The sequence below is a fragment of the Mustelus asterias genome, chromosome 8 (assembly GCF_964213995.1).
Source record: "Mustelus asterias chromosome 8, sMusAst1.hap1.1, whole genome shotgun sequence".
In the NCBI taxonomy this organism is placed as follows: Eukaryota; Metazoa; Chordata; class Chondrichthyes; order Carcharhiniformes; family Triakidae; genus Mustelus; species Mustelus asterias.
This window is the reverse complement of record NC_135808.1, coordinates 75868791-75888457: the sequence shown is the minus strand read 5'-3', so window position 1 is coordinate 75888457 and position 19667 is coordinate 75868791. Positions and strand designations below refer to the sequence as shown.

The 19667-nt window shown below is 42.8% G+C and overlaps 1 protein-coding gene across 1 annotated transcript in view; it reads left to right on the top strand.

Annotated features, from left to right (window-relative positions):
* The window catches only part of mrpl37 (mitochondrial ribosomal protein L37), a 30674-nt gene extending 11442 nt beyond the window's left edge, over positions 1-19232 (top strand). The window contains exons 2-7 of the mRNA XM_078218260.1: positions 933-1116; positions 5493-5608; positions 7797-7982; positions 8322-8476; positions 17686-17889; positions 18963-19232. Coding sequence (XP_078074386.1) covers positions 933-1116; positions 5493-5608; positions 7797-7982; positions 8322-8476; positions 17686-17889; positions 18963-19040 — 923 coding nt within the window. The 3' untranslated portion in view covers positions 19041-19232. The remainder of the gene's footprint in view (positions 1-932; positions 1117-5492; positions 5609-7796; positions 7983-8321; positions 8477-17685; positions 17890-18962) is intronic.
* Positions 19233-19667: the final 435 nt, after the last annotated feature.

Here is a 19667-nt window from a genome sequence, read left to right as displayed (position 1 = left end):
CTACCATCAAGCCAATTGTAAATCCAATTTGCCAACTTACTTAATAAATGCACGTTCATACAAATTCATTTCCATTTAATGTCCATTATTTTCGTGCACCTTTAAAATTTAAACACCATCCTGGTGTAGGTGGTGAAAGCATTGAGACAATTAGTCATCTTGGAAAATACTCATTGAATGAAATCTGGGAGAATGTTGCATTTTCCATAGGCAACACTCACGGGGGCTTTGAAAAGTACAATTTTTAAGAATACGACCTTGTTAAGTTGCTAATTACGGAGGAAAGTAGGGATTTTCCTGTTATTCATTGAGTGGATTTCAATCTTGGGAGATAGGTTACTTGGGGCTAGTATGGTCATGATTATGTTGATACAAGCATCCCATTGTTTAGGGCCAGAGAAAGGTGATACAGATTATCCAACTGTGATGGTGGAAATGTTTTGACCAGATTGTACTGCCTATCAGCACTGAAAAAAGCTACACGGCAAAAATGAATTCTGTCAAGGAAATCCCAGCTCAAGCTTGGGAGTAAAACAGTAAACAACGTTTTGTATATATGCATGCACAGATCATTACAAATCCTGTGTAATAAGGACATACACTTGCTGTCCACAACTCTCATGTAAAAATGTATGATCAGTTTATGCTGATGCAGCTTTTACAACTTGTACGTTTTTCATTCAATTTTGCTGTCAACTTCTGTGTAGTTACAGGTTGAGGCCACTAGATGGCTCTGTAAAGCAACTTTTTGCTGTGTCTGTGAACTCTTTTTTCATTTTCGGATATAAAAAGAAGCTTGTATTCATTAACTGACTTTTGGTAATGCCATGAACAATTGACTGATATCTATAAAAATAAAACTATTGCTGGTTTCCTGCAGTAAGATTGGCTTTCTTTAAATTTACACACATTTGGATTTTTTTTGTTTCCAGGTGTTAAACAAGCTCTTTGGTTGACCAAGTCTAAACTAATAGATGGCCTTCCTAAGCAGATACTAAGCTTAGCTGAAGATCCTGCGAATTATATTGAAAACCAGGATGAGCGCGTGAAGGCAGCTATCAGCCATGCTCGTTTTTGGACCACCACTGAAATTCGTCCCAAAAGACATCAGTTTTGGTGAGCAGTCATATATTGCTGTTAGAATTGTTAACCCTGCATGGTAAATGGATTTCTTCTAAAATGGGGAAAATGATAGGATCCCTTCCTAACAAAGTGAAGGAATATTCCTGGAAGTATTAGAAGATGGACCAGCCTGCAGAAACTTGACAATAGGCCAAAAGCAACACTCACTATAGCATAGTCGTAGTGTAAATTAATTCTAAACTGGATGGAAGTGGGGAGGGTGGCGGGGGGCTGGGGGATGTTTGGAGGATGGGGGGGGCCTGGGGGTGTGTTTGGAGGGAGAGTGGGGCTCGGGGGGGGGAGAGGGGGGGTGCATTTGGAGGTTAGGGGGGCAAGGGGGGATGGGGGACCATTGGAGCACTGGGGGGGCATTTGGAGGGCGGAGTTGGGGATGTGTTTGGTGGGTGGGGGGGGCCTTGGGATGGTGTTTGGGGGGAGATGGAGGCATTGTGAGCAATGGAGGGGTGTTTGGAGGATGGAGGGGATGTTGGCAGGGTGGGGATGCTGGATGGGCAATTGGAGGGCAGGGGGCTGTGGGGTGCTAGGAGGGTGGGAGGACTGGGGTCATTTGGAGTGTGTGGAGGCTGGAGGGTGTTGGGAGGGCAGGGAGGTGTTAGGTAGGGACGTTTGGAAGCCACTGAGAGGGATGTTAGGAGGGTTGGGAGGCTAGAGGTCGTTCAGAGAGCAGGGTTTCGGGAGCGGTCAAAGAGCAGGGGTTTGGGGGGCATTCGGTGGGTGGGGTTTTGGTGGGCAGTTGGAGGACAGGGGTATTGATGGTTTTGAGAGGAGGTTGGGGATAGCTGTTATGGGGGGATGTTGGCAGAAGCTAGGGGTTTAGTTGGAGGGCTGGGGTAGTTGGGTAGGGGGGAATGTTGTGGGGGTTTTGATAGGAGGGTAGTCAGGGTAACTTCAGCTGTGAGACCGAGGACCAAACCGAAGTTTGTATTTATGTGGTTCATAGTGCAGGGTAATTTCCCAACACACATTTACATTTCCAGAGCAATTGCTGTGCAATCCTGGTCAGTTGTTATACATTCCACAAGTGTCAAGAGGGAGTGCAGGTGACCCAGTTCACCTTTGGGGTAACCCCTGGGTACAACACCCCAGAAATCTAAAGTTATGGGCTGCTATAATAAAATGTGTTGTTGAAATATTGCAATGTACTGTAACAAAACCTTGGCTTTGTTCTGTTTGAACTTCAAATATTTCCATTTTGTTTTCTTTAAATTGTAGTGAGAGATTTTGACAATGAAAAACATGGCTTCTATCATCTTTTCTTTTGTTTTCAATTTGACAGTCTAAACAAAGTAGTTTCTGCCTTGCTTCTTCCATTTGGGTCTTTTCGTAACACTTAACTTTTTGATCAAAATTTTCATCACCCCACGCCCCCAGTATCTCCTTCTTTGGCTTAATGTCCAATTTCGTCTGATTATGCTCCTGTCAAGTGCCTCAGGATGTTTTCCCAAAGTTAAAGATATTCTATAAATACGAATTGGTGCTGTAGAAGCATTACACCCATTCATTTCTTCATTCCTGAGTTTTGCTAATTTTTATGCCAACATTTGCTCCAAGGTTTTAATTATAAATATAGAGTTGCAAGTCACTGTGGACCTGCAGCCTCTTAGACACTTTGTGTTAAGACCAACACCAAAGACTCCAAATGATATCAATTATGTAGCTTCAATAACAATAAAAGACACTGACTACAGACAACATGGTGCCGACAAAACATCCTGCAGAGAAACATGATTAAAAACATTTCTGTGTGCCATCACACTTGTGGAATGAGTCATATACCAACTGATCAGCATTGTTACTTCTCCTGAAGGTGGTGTGTTTTCCCTTTATTGAGTGTTTAAAATTGAAGTTTCTCCTCTTGTGTGGGAAACCTGCAACTATCTAATGAGACGGGGGCCAACTAGTTCTGTTCTCTTTAATTGTGGCATAATGAAAAAATGCCCAATCGGAGACATATAGACAATGAGCAGTCTACATGTGCTAGCATATTTGTTTATCTAACCTTTTTCCCTCTTGTCATTAGTTGGCTGGCTATAGGCATAACACAATTCCTTATAGAATTTGAAATTGAAGGATCCTCACACATCAACACAGCTAATTCTGATAGAAAAAAAAACTTGTATAGCACTCCTCATGAACACAGGCTGCCTCATAGCACTTTACAGCAAATTAATTACTTTTAAAGTGGTGTCACTTTTGTTATAAAATTTTTAGTTTGGAAATTGTAATTTTTAAATGCAAAATAAATGGTAGAGGTTGAGACTGACAGACAGGCCTGGGATAATTACAGATAAAAGGAGGCCCATGTTATGTTAGTGAAGCTATGATGTGAGGTGGTAAAAGTTCAACAAAAGGAGTCTCATTAACTATTTCTTAAGGAGATGATCTGTGAGGGTTTAAGTTATTCGTGTAATTACCCAGATCAGAGAAGGATTTGAAGGCAACTGGTAAACAAGGGAAAGTTTTGAGCTATCCTAATACTTTTCAGTTTAAAGGAGAGGTTTGGGCTGAAGATGACTAACTTGCATTTCTATCTGGAGACAAGTTATGGGAGCCACATTGCCATGGAGATGGGTTGAGAGGGGAAGATTCCTTTGTTTTAATATATCTGTGCTATTTTCACATTCTGGGACTGTCACCCCGGGAGAAGTCTGTGAGAGGTCTGGCAGCATTTTGGAGAAAGCAGAAAGAATTTGCCAGGAGCTATAGATAAGGGTAACAGATGCATCCAATGTTTCTGTGGGACAATATGCAGGATTTGCAAGTGGAGCTTATGATCAGAATGAAAAGTCCAGATTTATTAAACACTCACGATTAACAAATCTGCTTAGTAAAGCTAGTGGAGAGAAAATTTGGAGAGAAAGTTCTCGTTTTCCGCAGAGTGTGTGTGAGATCTGGAAGTCTAAGTGTCAAACTGGAAAACTAAGGAGAATCGGGGTGAATTCCAGGGAGCTGTGACACAAAAATGGTTCGGTCTGAGGTGAATCAAATGGACAGTCTAGAAACTCCAATGATGTAACAGAGGATTCTTGACTGAAATTAAAACTAAAACAAGGAGTGTTCTGTCCAGAATTCTGGTTTAAAGTATAAATGCCGAGATATAGTGTTAAGTTAACAGTGCTTATCCTTTAGTGTGTTACAGTAAAAAATCATCTGCGGTCGGATAAGGGGCTCGGCCCTTGCTGATTGTCAGGAAGGGGTCCATGATGTGCAGAGAGAGAGAAAGAGGGAGACAGAGTGGGAAAGGGGTGAGTTGGAAATGAGACGGAGAGAAGGAAACAGTGAGGGAAAAGAGAGAGAGTTGGAAACATGAGAGACAGAGGAAAGGAAAGCAAGCAAGAAGTTGAGCTGAGTTTCAGCAATATTATGGGTGAGACATGCAAGCTGTGCTACTCGGGGCTTGTTTGAGTGATTTAGTGTCACCAAATTAGAATTTATATAGTATTTCTACTATATATTCAGTGATTTTCTTTTTTGAAAGTTATTCCAGCTGGGAATACACAGCGCTGCACATGTATGGTACAATATTTCACCCTCTACAGCTTTAACAATGGTTCATGTGGGGACCCTTGATTGACTTAAAGTTGTGATTTTAGGAATGCAACTGCACCTTTAGATGAGAACTTACTGTAACTGGGAAATCAGTTTTCTTTTTAAGTTACTGGTCTCTACCGAGATCCTAACACTGTTTAATGTAGGAAACGTGACAATCAATTTGTACAGATAGCAATGTGATAATGATCAGATAATCTGTTCTCATGACTTTGGATGGGGGATAAATATTGGCCAGGCGCTGGAAGAACACTCCTTCTCTGAATATTACCATGGGGTCTTTTACACCCACCTGAGGGGGAAGTTGGGACTTGCATTTAACATCCGATCCAAAAAACGGCACTTCCAATGATGCCGCATTTTATTTGTACTGCATTGGAATGTCCACTTGGATTTTATGCTCAACATTTTAGTTATGGGACTTCAACCCACAACCAGACCGGAGAGCCGTGGCTAATACTTGATTCAATAAACTCTGCAAGCTTGAAAGCTGCGGAGAATAAGTTTTTGTTTCATTCTGGTTGCTAGCAGAGTCCACAGCACAAATCTATCCCTTAGTTGGCACAGAAATTGTTAAACCTGCCCCGAGAGTTTAACAACTTGTATTGCAGATTTAACATTTCACAATGATCTAATTCGGGATGCTATTTTGAGTTAAGGAGAGTGTGGATGAAACTTTAACTCTTCAGCTGACTAGATATACTTGATCTTGGAGTATAAACTAACACTTGGTCAGAAGATGATGGGGGAGAAAAAGAGAGAGTTTCAATGTTAACTTCTTTGATGTTTTTCATTTTTAGCCCTGTGCTGCTGCAGGACCTCTTACACTTGTGCAGGATCATGCAGCCTCTATTTCCTACACTTGGAAACCGGATGCTGGTTGAAAATTACCGTCTGGCAGCAATGTGGGAGAGAGGTTAGTCAGCATGTCTTCATTTAAGCTGTAATGTGTAGGAATGTCTTTGCCCATTTTCCTTTTCTGGGAATGCCCAGGAGGAGTCTATACACTTTCACCCAAGCATAACACTCATTAACTTCATTTTAAAAATCTGATTTTGTCCATTCATGGAAACTACCAGCAGTAACAATCGTACAGTTTTAAGCGAGAGGCTATTCAGCTGTCATGCACTTTGAAAGATCTGTCCAGTTTGGTCCTATAAACCTGCAACCTGGTCCTTTACAGGATCATGTCCAACTGCCTTTTGAAATGCCAATGGAATCTGTTTCATCCACTCTTTCAGGTTTTGTGTTCCACACCTGAATAGCCCTATGTGTGGAAAATCATTCCTCATTTTCCTTTTAGTCTTTTCACCAATTATTGAAATCAATTACCTGATTATTTTCTCCCTACTTGGACAAACAATACCCCTCATTATTTTGGGCATTAACTATGGCTCAGATGGCTTTCCTGTAGCTTCCAGCTTCAGGTCCAGGCCTTGCTCACAACAAAATCACGAATGGCACTCCAATGGAGTACTGAGGGAACGCTGCACTTTGAGGTGCCGTGTTTTGTGTGAAGCATTAAACTGAGGCCCCATCTACCTGTTTAAGTGGATGTGAAATATTCCATGGTAATATTTTGTAAAAGAGCAAGGAAGTTATCCCAGTTTTCTGGCCAATATTTATCTCTCAGTCAACATCACAGAAACAGATTAATTGGCCATTATCACAGAACTGTTTATGGGAGCTTGCTGTATGCAAATTGGCTGCTGTGTTTCCTGCATTACAACAGCGATTGCACTTCAAAGAAAAATACTCATTGGCTTAGAGTGATTGAGGTATCTGGTGGTCTTGAAAAGCGCTATATAAATGCAAGTCTTTCTTTTACCTCTATTAGGTTACTCTTTAGCCTTCTCTAAGGAGAACAATCTTAGTTTCTCCAATCTCTCGGAATAACTGTAATCCCTCATCTTTGGTATCCTCCTGGTAATACTCTCTCTAAGGTCTCAACCTCCTTCCTAAAGTATGATGTCCAGTAACCAAGCAAGTGATTTGTCATATTTATAAAGCATCCCATCAGCTTTCTTAACAACCCTGACAACTTGTCCTGTCAGAAATACACTTGACAAATATACGACACCATTAATCGTACTTCAAATTATTACATGATGTTTTAAAAATTTAAATAAATGCAAGTCTTTTGTAACATGAACTGATTTCAGGATGAGATCAATGTTCTAATATTTATGCTTAATATAATTTATTATATTAATGCTTTGAAGTAAAACTAAAAATAAGCCTTCTCTAAGGAAATGTTAGTTTTGAACAGTATTTGCAGTTTCCCATAGTTACTCAGTTAAAACATTTTGAAGATTCCAAAAGCATTCTGTGTTATTAGAATAATTGGCAATTGGATATAAACTTGAAGCGGAAAATTTGAGGGTTATGGGACAAGAACAGGGCCTTGGAACTAATTGAATAGTTCTTTCAAAGAGCCAGCAGAGGCACAATAGCCCCTAAACCCCCGTCCTGTTTGATTCTGTGTATTTATTAATAATTTGAGCAAGAAGCATTCAATACATATTTACTGTATCAAAAAATATATACAGGTACCCTTGTGCTAGTTCAATTGACACTTCATTTTCTGATGTGGAGTTGAACCATATCACCAAGAAAGTCCAGGCTTGAACCCCTATCTGTTTTGAGTTGGCTGATTCTGATCACCATCAGGCAGACATTTTATTGGTCACAGCGCGGTTGAAAAACAGCTGTCATTCAACTATAGCTGGAAACTAAAAATGGGTAACTGGACATCATCAGAACTGAACGTAATGTTTTGGAAGGATTTATACATAAAGTTGTGATCTGTCCTCTCTTCAGATTTTGATGGACCCGCTGTTGATTTTCCATCTTATTCAAATCTTCAAAATTTGCAATTTTACCAGTTAATCTGGACTTCTTTTGAGAAATACATGTGCAATTGTTATGTTTCTGACAGTCAAACGATATGTATAGGTTAGCATGTGGACAGTTGACCCACGAGATGACTAAAGAGAACAAGCACCCTAAAGAGATCAGCGCGGAGGAGGGGAAATTATAGGACAGCTGATGAGTTTATCCAATAGTTAGTTCCCTGTTTAATGAATATTTTATTTTACTTGCAGAGTCTGACCTATTCCGGGTTTGTGGTTTGAATGGAATCCTCTTGAGTAGTAAGCAGCCTTTACCAGCAGTAGCAGGAACTGAGGAGATATTAAGCACTGAGACTCATGCCCTCCCAACCTTCTATCCCATCTCTCCTAACATTGACCTGCAGCAAACACATGTCTATGAAGTACGCAATGACACAGGTATGTTTTTGATAAAGTAGCATGTTTACATGTGGCTTAGCATTCAGAGTTGGATTGGCAAAACACTGATCACACCTTTATTTGTTTTTGCTGTTAATGGGATTATGAAGGGGCTGATGGAGAGAAAGCAAAGAAATATCTCAAATGGTGCTGGAAAGCGGTGTAATCCAAGAATTTACTTTCCAGTTTAATTAAATGCTGTTTGTGACATATATTTTGATTTGGGGACATCAAGCATTCACAGGTCAATAGGGTTTGCCTACAGTATTCTTTTTGTAGTTAGCACTTCTTCTGTAATGTTCTCACCCAGTTACAATTCTTTTAATTGTGTTTTTACAGGTTTCCGTGATGGGTACCCTTTTCCTCACGCGCACACACTATATTTTGCAGAATCTTCTATTAATAAGGCAAAGTTCAGACCAGAACCACTGAAGGCCAAGATGATCATGTTTGCATTTGCAAATGCGCTTTCAAGGGCAAAGCTTCTATATGGTGTAAGTGTTGCCATCTCTGGTGCATACATTGTAATATGTATGTGTGAAGTAGAAATTCTGCTTACTAAATGTGTTTGTAGTTTGGGAGTGCACTCAGCTTTAACTCAGTGGTCATGGTGTTATTGCATCTTTCATTTGGGGTGTAGAAAAATCAGAAGGGAAGGAAATAGTGGAGCAGATTTGCAAAGAAACTAGAGAGGTGCAAGAATTATAGAATGGTGATTGTGGGAAACTTTATACAGAATATTGACTGGGCAGTGATTGTATTAAAGACAGAAAGGGGAGAATTCCTAAAATGTGCTCAGAAGAATTTTTTCCAGTTGTTTATCTGCCCAGTGAGGAAGGAGGCACTGCTAGATTGAATCCTAAGGAATGAAGCAGGTGAAATAGAGAATGTCACAGTTAGGAATCATCTTGGGGATGGTGATCATATTATTGTAAGCTTAGTTGTGGAGAAGGACAAGGAGCAAACTAAAATAAAAATAAAGGGATACGGGTAGAGTAAGGGCCGAGGTTTTTTTAGTTTAGTTAGGGCATCATGATCGGCACAGACTTGGAGAGCCAAAGGGCTTGTTCCTTAGCTGTACTTTTCTTTGTTCTTAATTGGAGGGGGACTAATTTCAATGAATTGAAAATTGAGCTAAATTAGAGTCAAAAAAAGGAAAATAGAAATGTAATTGAGCAATGGGCGGCCTTTAAGAAGTGATGATTCAGGTACAGTCTGGTTACACTGCCACACGGGAGAAAGGAAGGGCAACCAAAATTTCCTTGATGATAAAGGAGTTAGTAAAATAAAGCTGAAAAAAAGACATATAACAAATGTCACCTTAATAACACAAGGGAGAAAGTTGAATACAAGAAATACAGAGGAGAATTGGAAAACAAAATAAAGGAAAGGGGTTATGGGGAGCGGGCGGGTAAGTGGAACTGAACCTACTATCAGATCAGCCATGATCTTATTGAATGGCGGAGCTGGCTTGAGGGGCCAGATGGCCTACTCCTGCTCCTATTTCTTATGTTCTTATGAAAGCGTGTGCAAGAATAATATGGCAACTAACATAAAAGGCAATCCAATAATGTATCTATAGACATTGTATCTATAGATATTGTATACTATTGTATAGACTTATTATAGACTTCGTCTTCAGTGCTGCTCGGACTGCAGTGGAGTGTGACAGTTGGTGTCTCACTGTGGGAGTGCTGCTCGGGCTGCAGTAGAGTGTGACAGTTGGTGTCTCACTGTGGGAGTGCTGCTCGGGCTGCAGTAGAGTAATTAATTTATTTAATTATTTTTCAGTTCAATTAGTGAAAAAAATCGGAGGTTTTTTTTTTTCTAAACAGGAAATAGGCCCAGCAGCAGCCTGGGAAGATTTTGGAGGGTTTAAAAGTAGGCCGCACCTTTGAACGGGCAGCGTCGTTAGCGGGCAGTGGAGTGAGCAGGAGACAGAGTGAGAGCTAAAAGGGCTTTGGCTCACAGGGCTTCGGCGAGGAAGGTTGTTTGTTTGTTTTTCTTCGGTTACACCCCCTTTTTGTTTTATCCCCAAAACTAAAAAGGACATGGCTGGTATGAGTGGGAGGCCAGTATACTGCATTCGGTGTGGGATGTGGGAGTTCCTGGAGACAACTTGCCTCCCGGAAGTCCATATCTGTGTCAGATGTGTGGAACTGCATCTCCTGAAGGATCGTGTAAGGGAGCTGGAGCTGAGGCTCGATGAACTCAGTTTAGTTAGGGAAAATGAGAGAGTCATAGATAAAAGTTATAGTCAGGTAGTGACACCAGGGTCTCGGAAGGAAGACACGTGGGTCACGGTTAGGAGGGGTAATAGTCAGAAGGGTGATGTGCCAGAAAGCACCCCAGTGGCAGTCTCCCATAAGAGAAAGGGATGGACAACAGATGGGAGAAGGGAAGGGAGTGAGCAGTCTGTGGAGGGATCCCCTGTGGTTGTCCCCCTCCACAATAGGTATATTGTTTTGGATTCTGTGGAGGGGGATGACCCTCCAGGGGTAAGCCACGAGGACCAGATCGCCTCCACGGAGACAGGCTCAGGGGTCCGGAAGGGAAAGAAGGGGTTTAGGAGAGCGATAGTTGTGGGGGACGCAATAGTTAGAGACACGGACAGGCGCTTCTGTGGGACTGAACGAGAATCCAGGATGGTAGTCTGCCTCCCTGGTGCCGGGGTACTGGATGTCTCCGAGAGGGTAGGAAGCATATTTAAAAAGGAAGGTAGTCAAACGGATGTGATTGTACACATTGGGGGAAATGATGTAGGTAGGAAGAGCAGGGGGGTCATACGAGAGAAATTCAGGGAGTTGGGTGCTAGGCTAAAAAGTAAGACCTCCAGTGTAGCAATCTCTGGACTGCTCCCGGTGCCTAGTGCAAGTGAGGCTCGGAACAGGGAGATTCTACAGTTGAACGCGTGGCTAAAGGACTGGTGCAAGAGGGAGGGTTTTAAATTCATAGATAACTGGGAAATCTTCAAGTCAGGATGGCAACTGTACAGAAAGGATGGGTTACACCTTAACTGGAAGGGAGCAAATATCCTGGCTGGGAGTTTTGCTCGAGTGTTTCGGCAGGATTTAAACTAGTGTGGCAGGGGGGTGGGGAACAAAACAGGAGGTCAGTAAATACTGAGGCTGGGGTCGAGCTGGGGGCCAGGGCAAGGCTAGCTAAGAAGAGGAGCACTCTGGAGGAGGAGGACCTGACTGGGCCTGGAGGTCTGGAGTGCATCTGCTTCAATGCGAGGAGTGTAACGGGTAAAACAGACGAACTTAGGGCCTTAATGCTTGTGCGGAATTTGGATGTGGTTGCGGTGACGGAAACTTGGTTAAAAGAAGGACAGGACTGGCAGCTGAATATTCCGGGGTATCAGTGTTTTAGGCGAGACAGAGGAGGGGCTAAAAAAGGTGGGGGAGTAGCGATATTAGTTAAGGAGCATATTACCGCGGTGCAGAGGGTAGACAACTTAGAGGGGTCATGTACTGAGTCGCTGTGGGTGGAACTCAGAAACAGGAAGGGTGCAGTCACTATGCTGGGGGTGTACTACAGACCACCCAACAGCCCACGGGAAGTGGAGGAAAGGATATGTCAGGAGATTCTGGATAGGTGCAGAAAACATAGGGTTGTTGTAGTGGGGGACTTTAATTTCCCTGGCACAGACTGGAAAGTGCTTAGAGCTGGGGGACCGGACGGGGAGGAATTTGTAAAATGCGTACTGGAAGGTTCTTTGGAACAGTATATAGATAGCCCGACTAGAGAGGGGGCTATACTGGACCTAGTTCTGGGAAATGAGCCCGGTCAGGTCGTCAAAGTTTCGGTAGGGGAACATGTGGCAAATAGTGACCACAACTCTGTTAACTTTAGGATAGTAATGGACAAGGATGAGTGCTGTCCTACAGGCAGGGTGCTAAATTGGGGGAAGGCTGACTATAGCCGGATTAGGCAGGAATTGGTGGATATTGATTGGGAGAGGATGTTCGAGGGTAAGTCCGCGTCTGGCATGTGGGAGTCTTTTAAGGAACTATTGATAAGGCTGCAGGATAGGCATGTGCCTGTAAAAAGGAAAGATAGGAAAGGTAGGATTCGAGAGCCGTGGATAACCAGGGAAATTGAGGATCTGATTAAAATGAAAAGGGAGGCGTACGTTAAGTCCAGGCAACTGAAAACAGATGGAGCTCTGGAGGAATACAGAGAGAGTAGGAAAGATCTCAAACGGGGAGTTAGAAGGGCAAAAAGAGGGCACGAGATGTTCTTGGCAGGCAGGATTAAGGAGAATCCTAAGGCATTCTATTCATACGTTAGGAACAAAAGAGTTGTCAGGGAGAAAATCGGACCTCTCAGGGACAAAGGAGGGGAATTATGCTTAGAACCCAAGGGAATAGGGGAGATCCTAAATGAATACTTTGCATCGGTATTCACGAAGGAGAGGGGCGTGTTAACCGGGAGTGTCTCGGAGGGAGGTGTTGACCCGTTAGAGAAAATCTCCATTACGAGAGAGGAAGTGTTAGGTTTTTTAGGGAACATTAAAACTGACAAAGCCCCAGGGCCTGATGGCATCTATCCTCGACTGCTCAGGGAGACGAGAGAGGAAATTGCTGGGCCTCTGACGGAAATCTTTGTCGCTTCTTTGGACACGGGTGAGGTCCCTGAGGATTGGAGGATAGCGAATGTGGTCCCGTTGTTTAAGAAGGGTAGCAGGGATAACCCAGGAAATTATAGGCCGGTGAGCTTGACGTCCGTGGTAGGGAAGTTGTTGGAGAGGATTCTTAGAGACAGGATGTATGTGCATTTAGAACGGAACAATCTCATTAGTGACAGACAGCATGGTTTTGTAAGAGGGAGGTCGTGCCTTACAAATTTGGTGGAGTTTTTTGAGGAAGTGACAAAAACGGTTGATGAAGGAAGGGCCGTGGATGTCGTCTATATGGATTTCAGTAAGGCATTTGACAAAGTCCCACATGGCAGGTTGGTTAAGAAGGTTAAGGCTCATGGGATACAAGGAGAAGTGGCTCGATGGGTGGAGAACTGGCTTGGCCATAGGAGACAGAGGGTAGTGGTCGAAGGGTCTTTTTCCGGCTGGAGGTCTGTGACCAGTGGTGTTCCGCAGGGCTCTGTACTGGGACCTCTGCTATTTGTGATATATATAAATGATTTGGAAGAAGGTGTAACTGGTGTAATCAGCAAGTTTGCAGATGACACAAAGATGGCTGGAATTGCGGATAGCGATGAGCATTGTCGGGCAATACAGCAGGATATAGATAGGCTGGAAAATTGGGCGGAGAGGTGGCAGATGGAATTTAATCCGGATAAATGCGAAGTGATGCATTTTGGAAGAAATAATGTAGGGAGGAGTTATGCAATAAATGGCAGAGTCATCAGGAGTATAGAAACACAGAGGGACCTAGGTGTGCAAGTCCACAAATCCTTGAAGGTGGCAACACAGGTGGAGAAGGTGGTGAAGAAGGCATATGGTATGCTTGCCTTTATAGGACGGGGTATAGAGTATAAAAGCTGGAGTCTGATGATGCAGCTGTATAGAACGCTGGTTAGGCCGCATTTGGAGTACTGCGTCCAGTTCTGGTCGCCGCACTACCAGAAGGACGTGGAGGCATTGGAGAGAGTGCAGAGAAGGTTTACCAGGATGTTGCCTGGTATGGAGGGTCTTAGCTATGAGGAGAGATTGGGTAGACTGGGGTTGTTCTCCTTGGAAAGACGGAGAATGAGGGGAGATCTAATAGAGGTATACAAGATTATGAAGGGTATAGATAGGGTGAACAGTGGGAAGCTTTTTCCCAGGTCGGAGGTGACGATCACGAGGGGTCACGGGCTCAAGCTGAGAGGGGCGAAGTATAACTCAGACATCAGAGGGACGTTTTTTACACAGAGGGTGGTGGGGGCCTGGAATGCGCTGCCAAGTAGGGTGGTGGAGGCAGGCACGCTGACATCGTTTAAGACTTACCTGGATAATCACATGAGCAGCCTGGGAATGGAGGGATACAAACGATTGGTCTAGTTGGACCAAGGAGCGGCACAGGCTTGGAGGGCCGAAGGCCTGTTTCCTGTGCTGTACTGTTCTTTGTTCTTTGAAGGGGGGGAGGTTTAACACAGCTATCAGAAGGACATATTTCACACAGAGGGTCGTGGGGGCCTGGAATGTGTTGCCGGGCAAGGTGGTGGAGGCGGACACACTGGGAACGTTTAAGACTTATCTAGACAGCTATATGACCGGAGTGGGAATGGAGGGATACAAAAGAGTGGTCTAGTTTGGACCAGGGAGCGGCGCGGGCTAATTGTTCCTTGTTTCTCGTTTCAAGGCTTCATTCTATGATCATCTTGCTGGTGCCAGTACAGAGCGAGACTGCGGATAGTTGGGAACCTGTCTCGGGGGCAGGGAATTCATATGGTGTTCATGGAAGTGGAAATGACTAGGGTTGGGAAGCATTTTCCGATCAGGGCCATTGTGATCTCCTGGACTCGTTTCGATCGCCTCAGGGGGTCGGAGAGGAATTTCCCAGATTTTTTTTTTCCCCATATTGGCCCTGGGGTTTTTCACTCTGGGTTTTCGCCTCTCCCTGGGGATCACATGGTCTGGAATAGGGGGGTGGGGGTGAGTTAATAGGTTGTAATGAACAAAGCATCGTAGCTGTGAGGGACAGCTCGGTGGATAGGATATTGGTATGTAGATAGGCTGGAAAATTGGGCGGGGATCCTGGATTCAGGATTCAATCCTGGACCGGGGAGCGGCGCGGGCTTGGAGGGCCGAAGGGCCTGTTCCTGTGCTGTATTGTTCTTTGTTCTTTGTATCTATAGACATTATAACGCCGGCATCTCCACATCATGTCTATAGACATTAACAGTAAAATGATTGTTGGAAGAAGCGAGGCTGATTGGGACAAAACTCGAGATCTATTTGTGGAGGCAGAATGTACAACAGAGTACAAAAGCAAAATACTACTGATACTGGAAATCAAACAAAAGATGCTGAAAATACTCAGTAGGTCTAGCAGCATCTGTGGAGAGAGAAACAGTTAACACTTCAGGTCGATGACCTTCAAACATGAACTCTTTGTACTATTGGTGTTTACCAAGGAAGAAGAATTTTCCAGACCTATGATAAATAAGGAGATTTCCAGGATACAGGATGAGGTAAAAATAGATAATGAGACTGGCTGTAATTAAAGTGGATAAAACTCCTGATCCAGGTTCAGTACTAGGAACATTACTGTTTTTGATGTGCAATAATGAGTTGGACTTGGGAACAGTTTACACTTCCAGTATTTGAGACATCTGCAAATTCTGAAAGTGAGGAAGATAGTAATAGATTAAGAGGTTATAAACAGGCTGGTGAAATTGATGGGCAGATAAAATTCAGTGTACGAAAATGTGAGGTATAATTTTAAAGGCAGAATGCAAGAACAGATATCTTGACGTGTTTGTGCATATATCTTTGAAAGTGGCAGAGCAGGTTAATAAAGCAAATGGGATTCTGACCTTCATAAATAGAATCCTAGAATACAAGTCAGGAAGTTATTAAAAGAAGAACGATTTGCAATTAAGAAGCACCTTTCATGACCATCAGACATCACAAAGCACTTCACAGCCAATGAAGTAATTTTTGAAGTGCAGTCACTGTTGTCATGTAGAAAATGCATTGGGCAGTTTGCGCACAGTAAGCTGCCACAAACAGCAATGTGATGAAGACCAGATCATCTGCTTTTGTGATAATGATCACCAGTATAAAATTCCAGTTCAGCTCCAGTTAGACTCTGTGGTAGAGCTAAGGCAGCTGTGAAGGCTTTGGAGAAACTACAGAAGAAGTTTTCTCAGTAATCCCTCAACCCTGAATCCTCCTGTTAATTAGATGGACTGGAAAAACTAGGGGTTTTCTCTTTAGAACTGAGAAGGATTTGAGGAGATTTGATAGAGGTGTGGTGGTTAGAGGTAAACAATGAGAAACTGTTTCCGATAGTTGAAGGCTTGATAATCAGAAGGCATAAGCTTAAAATGGTTGGCAAAAGAAAAACTTTAAGGTGGCAAGTGATTAGGATTTGGAATGCACTGCCTAGTGTGGTCTGGAGATGGCAGCTTTCTGTCTCATAGGTGGACTGCACTGTGATGGTTATCTCTGTTAAGCATCATCTGGTGTGGCTCAGGTGCCCCACTCCAATGCTACTTTAAACAGTCAGCCTCCAGAGGTGATGGCCATCAGCGACTGTCTCCCAGTTGTCAGTGTCAATGTCCACCCATCTTCATATCTCACTTGTAGGTGTCCTTATAGCCAAGGTATGGACACCCAACAGATTGGTCACTGGGACACAGTTTACCATACAGGTGTTTGGGTACGTGGCAGTCATCCATCCGGTGAATGTGGCTGAGCCAGCACTAACATCATTGGCTTAGTAATGTGTGTTTGCCAATGAAATTAGCACACTCCAGGACTTCTGAGTTGGTGATGTTGTCCTGTCAAGAGATGCCAGGGAAAAGTCTGAGACTGTGAAGTTGGAAACTGTTCAGTCTTTTGTCCAGTCTATGTTGTCCAGGGTTCACCACTATCCAGGGGGAAGAGGTTTGGTGTTCTCCATCAGGTTGCTGTTGTTCCACACACTCTTACTGAGCTTGGACATTAGAACTGCAGCTTTTGCAATGCTTTTGTTAATTTCGCCATCAAGTGGCAGATTGCAGGAGTTTGAGAAGTCTAGATATGTGAACAACCTCCAGTGTCGCATGGTCAGTGCTGATAGATGGCAAGATCCTGGACCATGACATTTGTCTTTCTGATGCTGATGGTCAAACCAAACTCTCAATCTGTCTATTTGCTGCTGAGATATGGAATGCCAGTGCAGCAGCATCTGTGTAGAGCAACTCTGAGAACTTGGTGCACCTTTGTCTTGAATCTCAGGCGAGCAAGGCTTGTACAGCTTTCAGTTTTTGAACTAAGTGGACACCCTCTGTGGATGACCTTAAAGCACAAGAAAAGAATATGCCAGTGAATGTCAGTGTCAGGACACAGCCCTGTTTGAGTCCAGTGCAGATCTCAGGGTTTTGATATTGCCACATCATTGCTAATTTTACCTATCACCTTATTATGGAGATCACATTGAGCAGCTGATATTGTCGCTGGACTAGAATTCCAGAGACCCAGGGTAACGCTTTGGGGACCCGGGCTTGAATCCCACCACGGCAGATGGTGAAATTTGAATTCAGTGGGGGTGGTATGGTGGCACAGTGGTTAGCACTGCTGTCTCAGCACCAGGGACCCGGGTTCAATTCTGGCCTTGGGTGACTGTGTGTGGAGTTGGCACGTTCTCCGTGGGTTTCCACCGGGTGCTCCGGTTTCCTCCCACAGTCCAAAGATGTAGTAGATTTGGTGCATTGGCTATGCTAAATTGGCCCTTAGTGTCAGGGGGATTAACAGGGTAAATACATGTGGTTAGGGGGATAGGATCTGGATGCCACTGTGGTCAGTGCAGGCTTGATGGGCCGAATGGCCTCCTTCTGTGCTCTCTGATTCTTTGGCAGGCAGCCATCCATCAATTATCTTTTCATGTTGCAGCCTCTGCTCATATGGTCAAATGTCTTGGAACTTTGAATCCAATGTCTGGCTGCTCTCCATGTAATTGAATGTAGCTGAAACAATCTAGAATCTTGTTTACTGTACTGATTGTTTTGCACCAGCTGAGGAGAACTGAACTTGCTCTTTTCTATCCCACAGGAAGAGCCAAAGGTGTTGGACAATCCTATTACAGTGCAATGCATTGCCACAAATGGAAGGGTATTCCAGTTCCTTGTGTTGCAGCTAAATACCACAGATCTACAATCAAATGATGGTGTGAAAAATCTAATTTGGTTAGATCAAGATCAGCTACTGTATGATTATGCAAAGTGCTGCCCAACAATCAGAAGGAAAATAGTCCAGGTGAGTACAAATTGAACTGTGGGGAAAGTGATCCTTAAGAACACGCATCAGCAATGGCAGTGCCATTTTTAAAATCAGTGGTTTCTGACATGATGTCTGCAGTTTTCTATTATCTCCAAAATGGATTGTTTCCTTATGATGCTATTCAGTGAATGTCAACAGATGAGTTCCTATGTGGAGGTATCGCCATCTTGTCACATATTACAGCATTACCTGTTGAATAGCAATCCAGAGTAGAACTTGTTGCTGAGTTTAATGGAATTATTTTTTCCTCACTCCCTCTCCTTTTCTCTGTTATTGTCACACCACAATGACTGAATCGACCAAGACCAGAAATTAACTTATTGCACATTTAACTGAGCAATTTAGATCAGTTTTAATGATCCAATAAATGTGGACCTTGCTGTAAGTAAGCCTTTTTCATGGTTAGCATCACGCTATGCAGTAGATATGCCCCACAGAAAATTAATGGGATTATTTTAATATGTTGGATATGATATCTCCAGATTTTTTTTCATTCACAGGATTACCCATCCTTATTTTAAAAAAAACAATGCATTGACTGGACAGGGCAAGCCCTTAATCCATCTCCTTGCTGGCTCTTAAAACCAATTCCGATCAAATCCAATTCATGGTCCCCACAAGACATACATACAAGATCTGAGCTGACAAAAAACATTGCATCTGATCTTGGGCTTGATCTTAGCCAAAAGGTCAAGAAGCAAATCCCTAATTGCCCTTGAAGGTAGCTGAGGGGTTTGCTCAACCATTGCAGAAGAAAGTCAACCACATTGCTGTGGGCCTAGGGTCACATAAAATAAACTGGGTAAAGTTAGCAGATAGAACTGAAGGTATTTTTTAAAATCACCATCCGGTAGTTTCATGATTACATTACTGATACCAGCATTTTATTTCAGATTTATTTAAATTCCCCAGTAAGATTTAAAATTAATCTGGTTTTGATCTGAATTACTAGTCCACCAACATAACCACTATGCTTCCATACCTCATAATTTAAAAAAAACTTTTTTTTATCTGCATGTGTTCAGAGATTGATGGTTTCTTTTCCTTAGGTTCCTGCTGGACTGTCTGGGTATCGTCCAGAGACATTCAGTAAGTTCCTTGCCATGTACTTACACGGAGCTGTATAGAATCATGTGGAGGACAAATCAGTATAACTTACCTGGAAATGTCAGGGAAACAAAGGATTGGAGTTGGATACCAGAAATACAGACTGTAAACATATGACTTTCGTGAAGACTGGAGCTGAGAGATAAATGTATTATGTTTGGAATTATTTATGTAAACAATGCTACTTTATTAAAAATATTTTTTTCACACTCTGTTTAATGTTTATCTGTATCACAATACCCCGTTCATTCATATTTCAGTCAAAGGGAGCATTTATAGAATGTCAAGATTAAGATTCTTTTTTTAAAAAAAAATAAAAGTGCATCAATCAATTTAAGTTGCTGAAGACCATAATCTTCATTCACTTGTGAAGGACTCCAGCCCTTTGTCATAAGAGGCATGAAAACAATGGCTAAAAAAGTATGATAATCATGAAGAATTGGACCTTTTGTATGCAAAAGCAAAGGAAATTGGTGACACTGTATAAGAGAGTAAGGAAGATGGTTTATTAACAAACCCTGATTAAACAAGAAAATGGTGGAAGGAACATATTGAAAAACTAAATACAAAAACTCTGAAATGATTGCGCTTGACAAGACCAGAAATGCTAGCGAGTGAAATAAGAGCAGCAATAAGTGAATAAAATT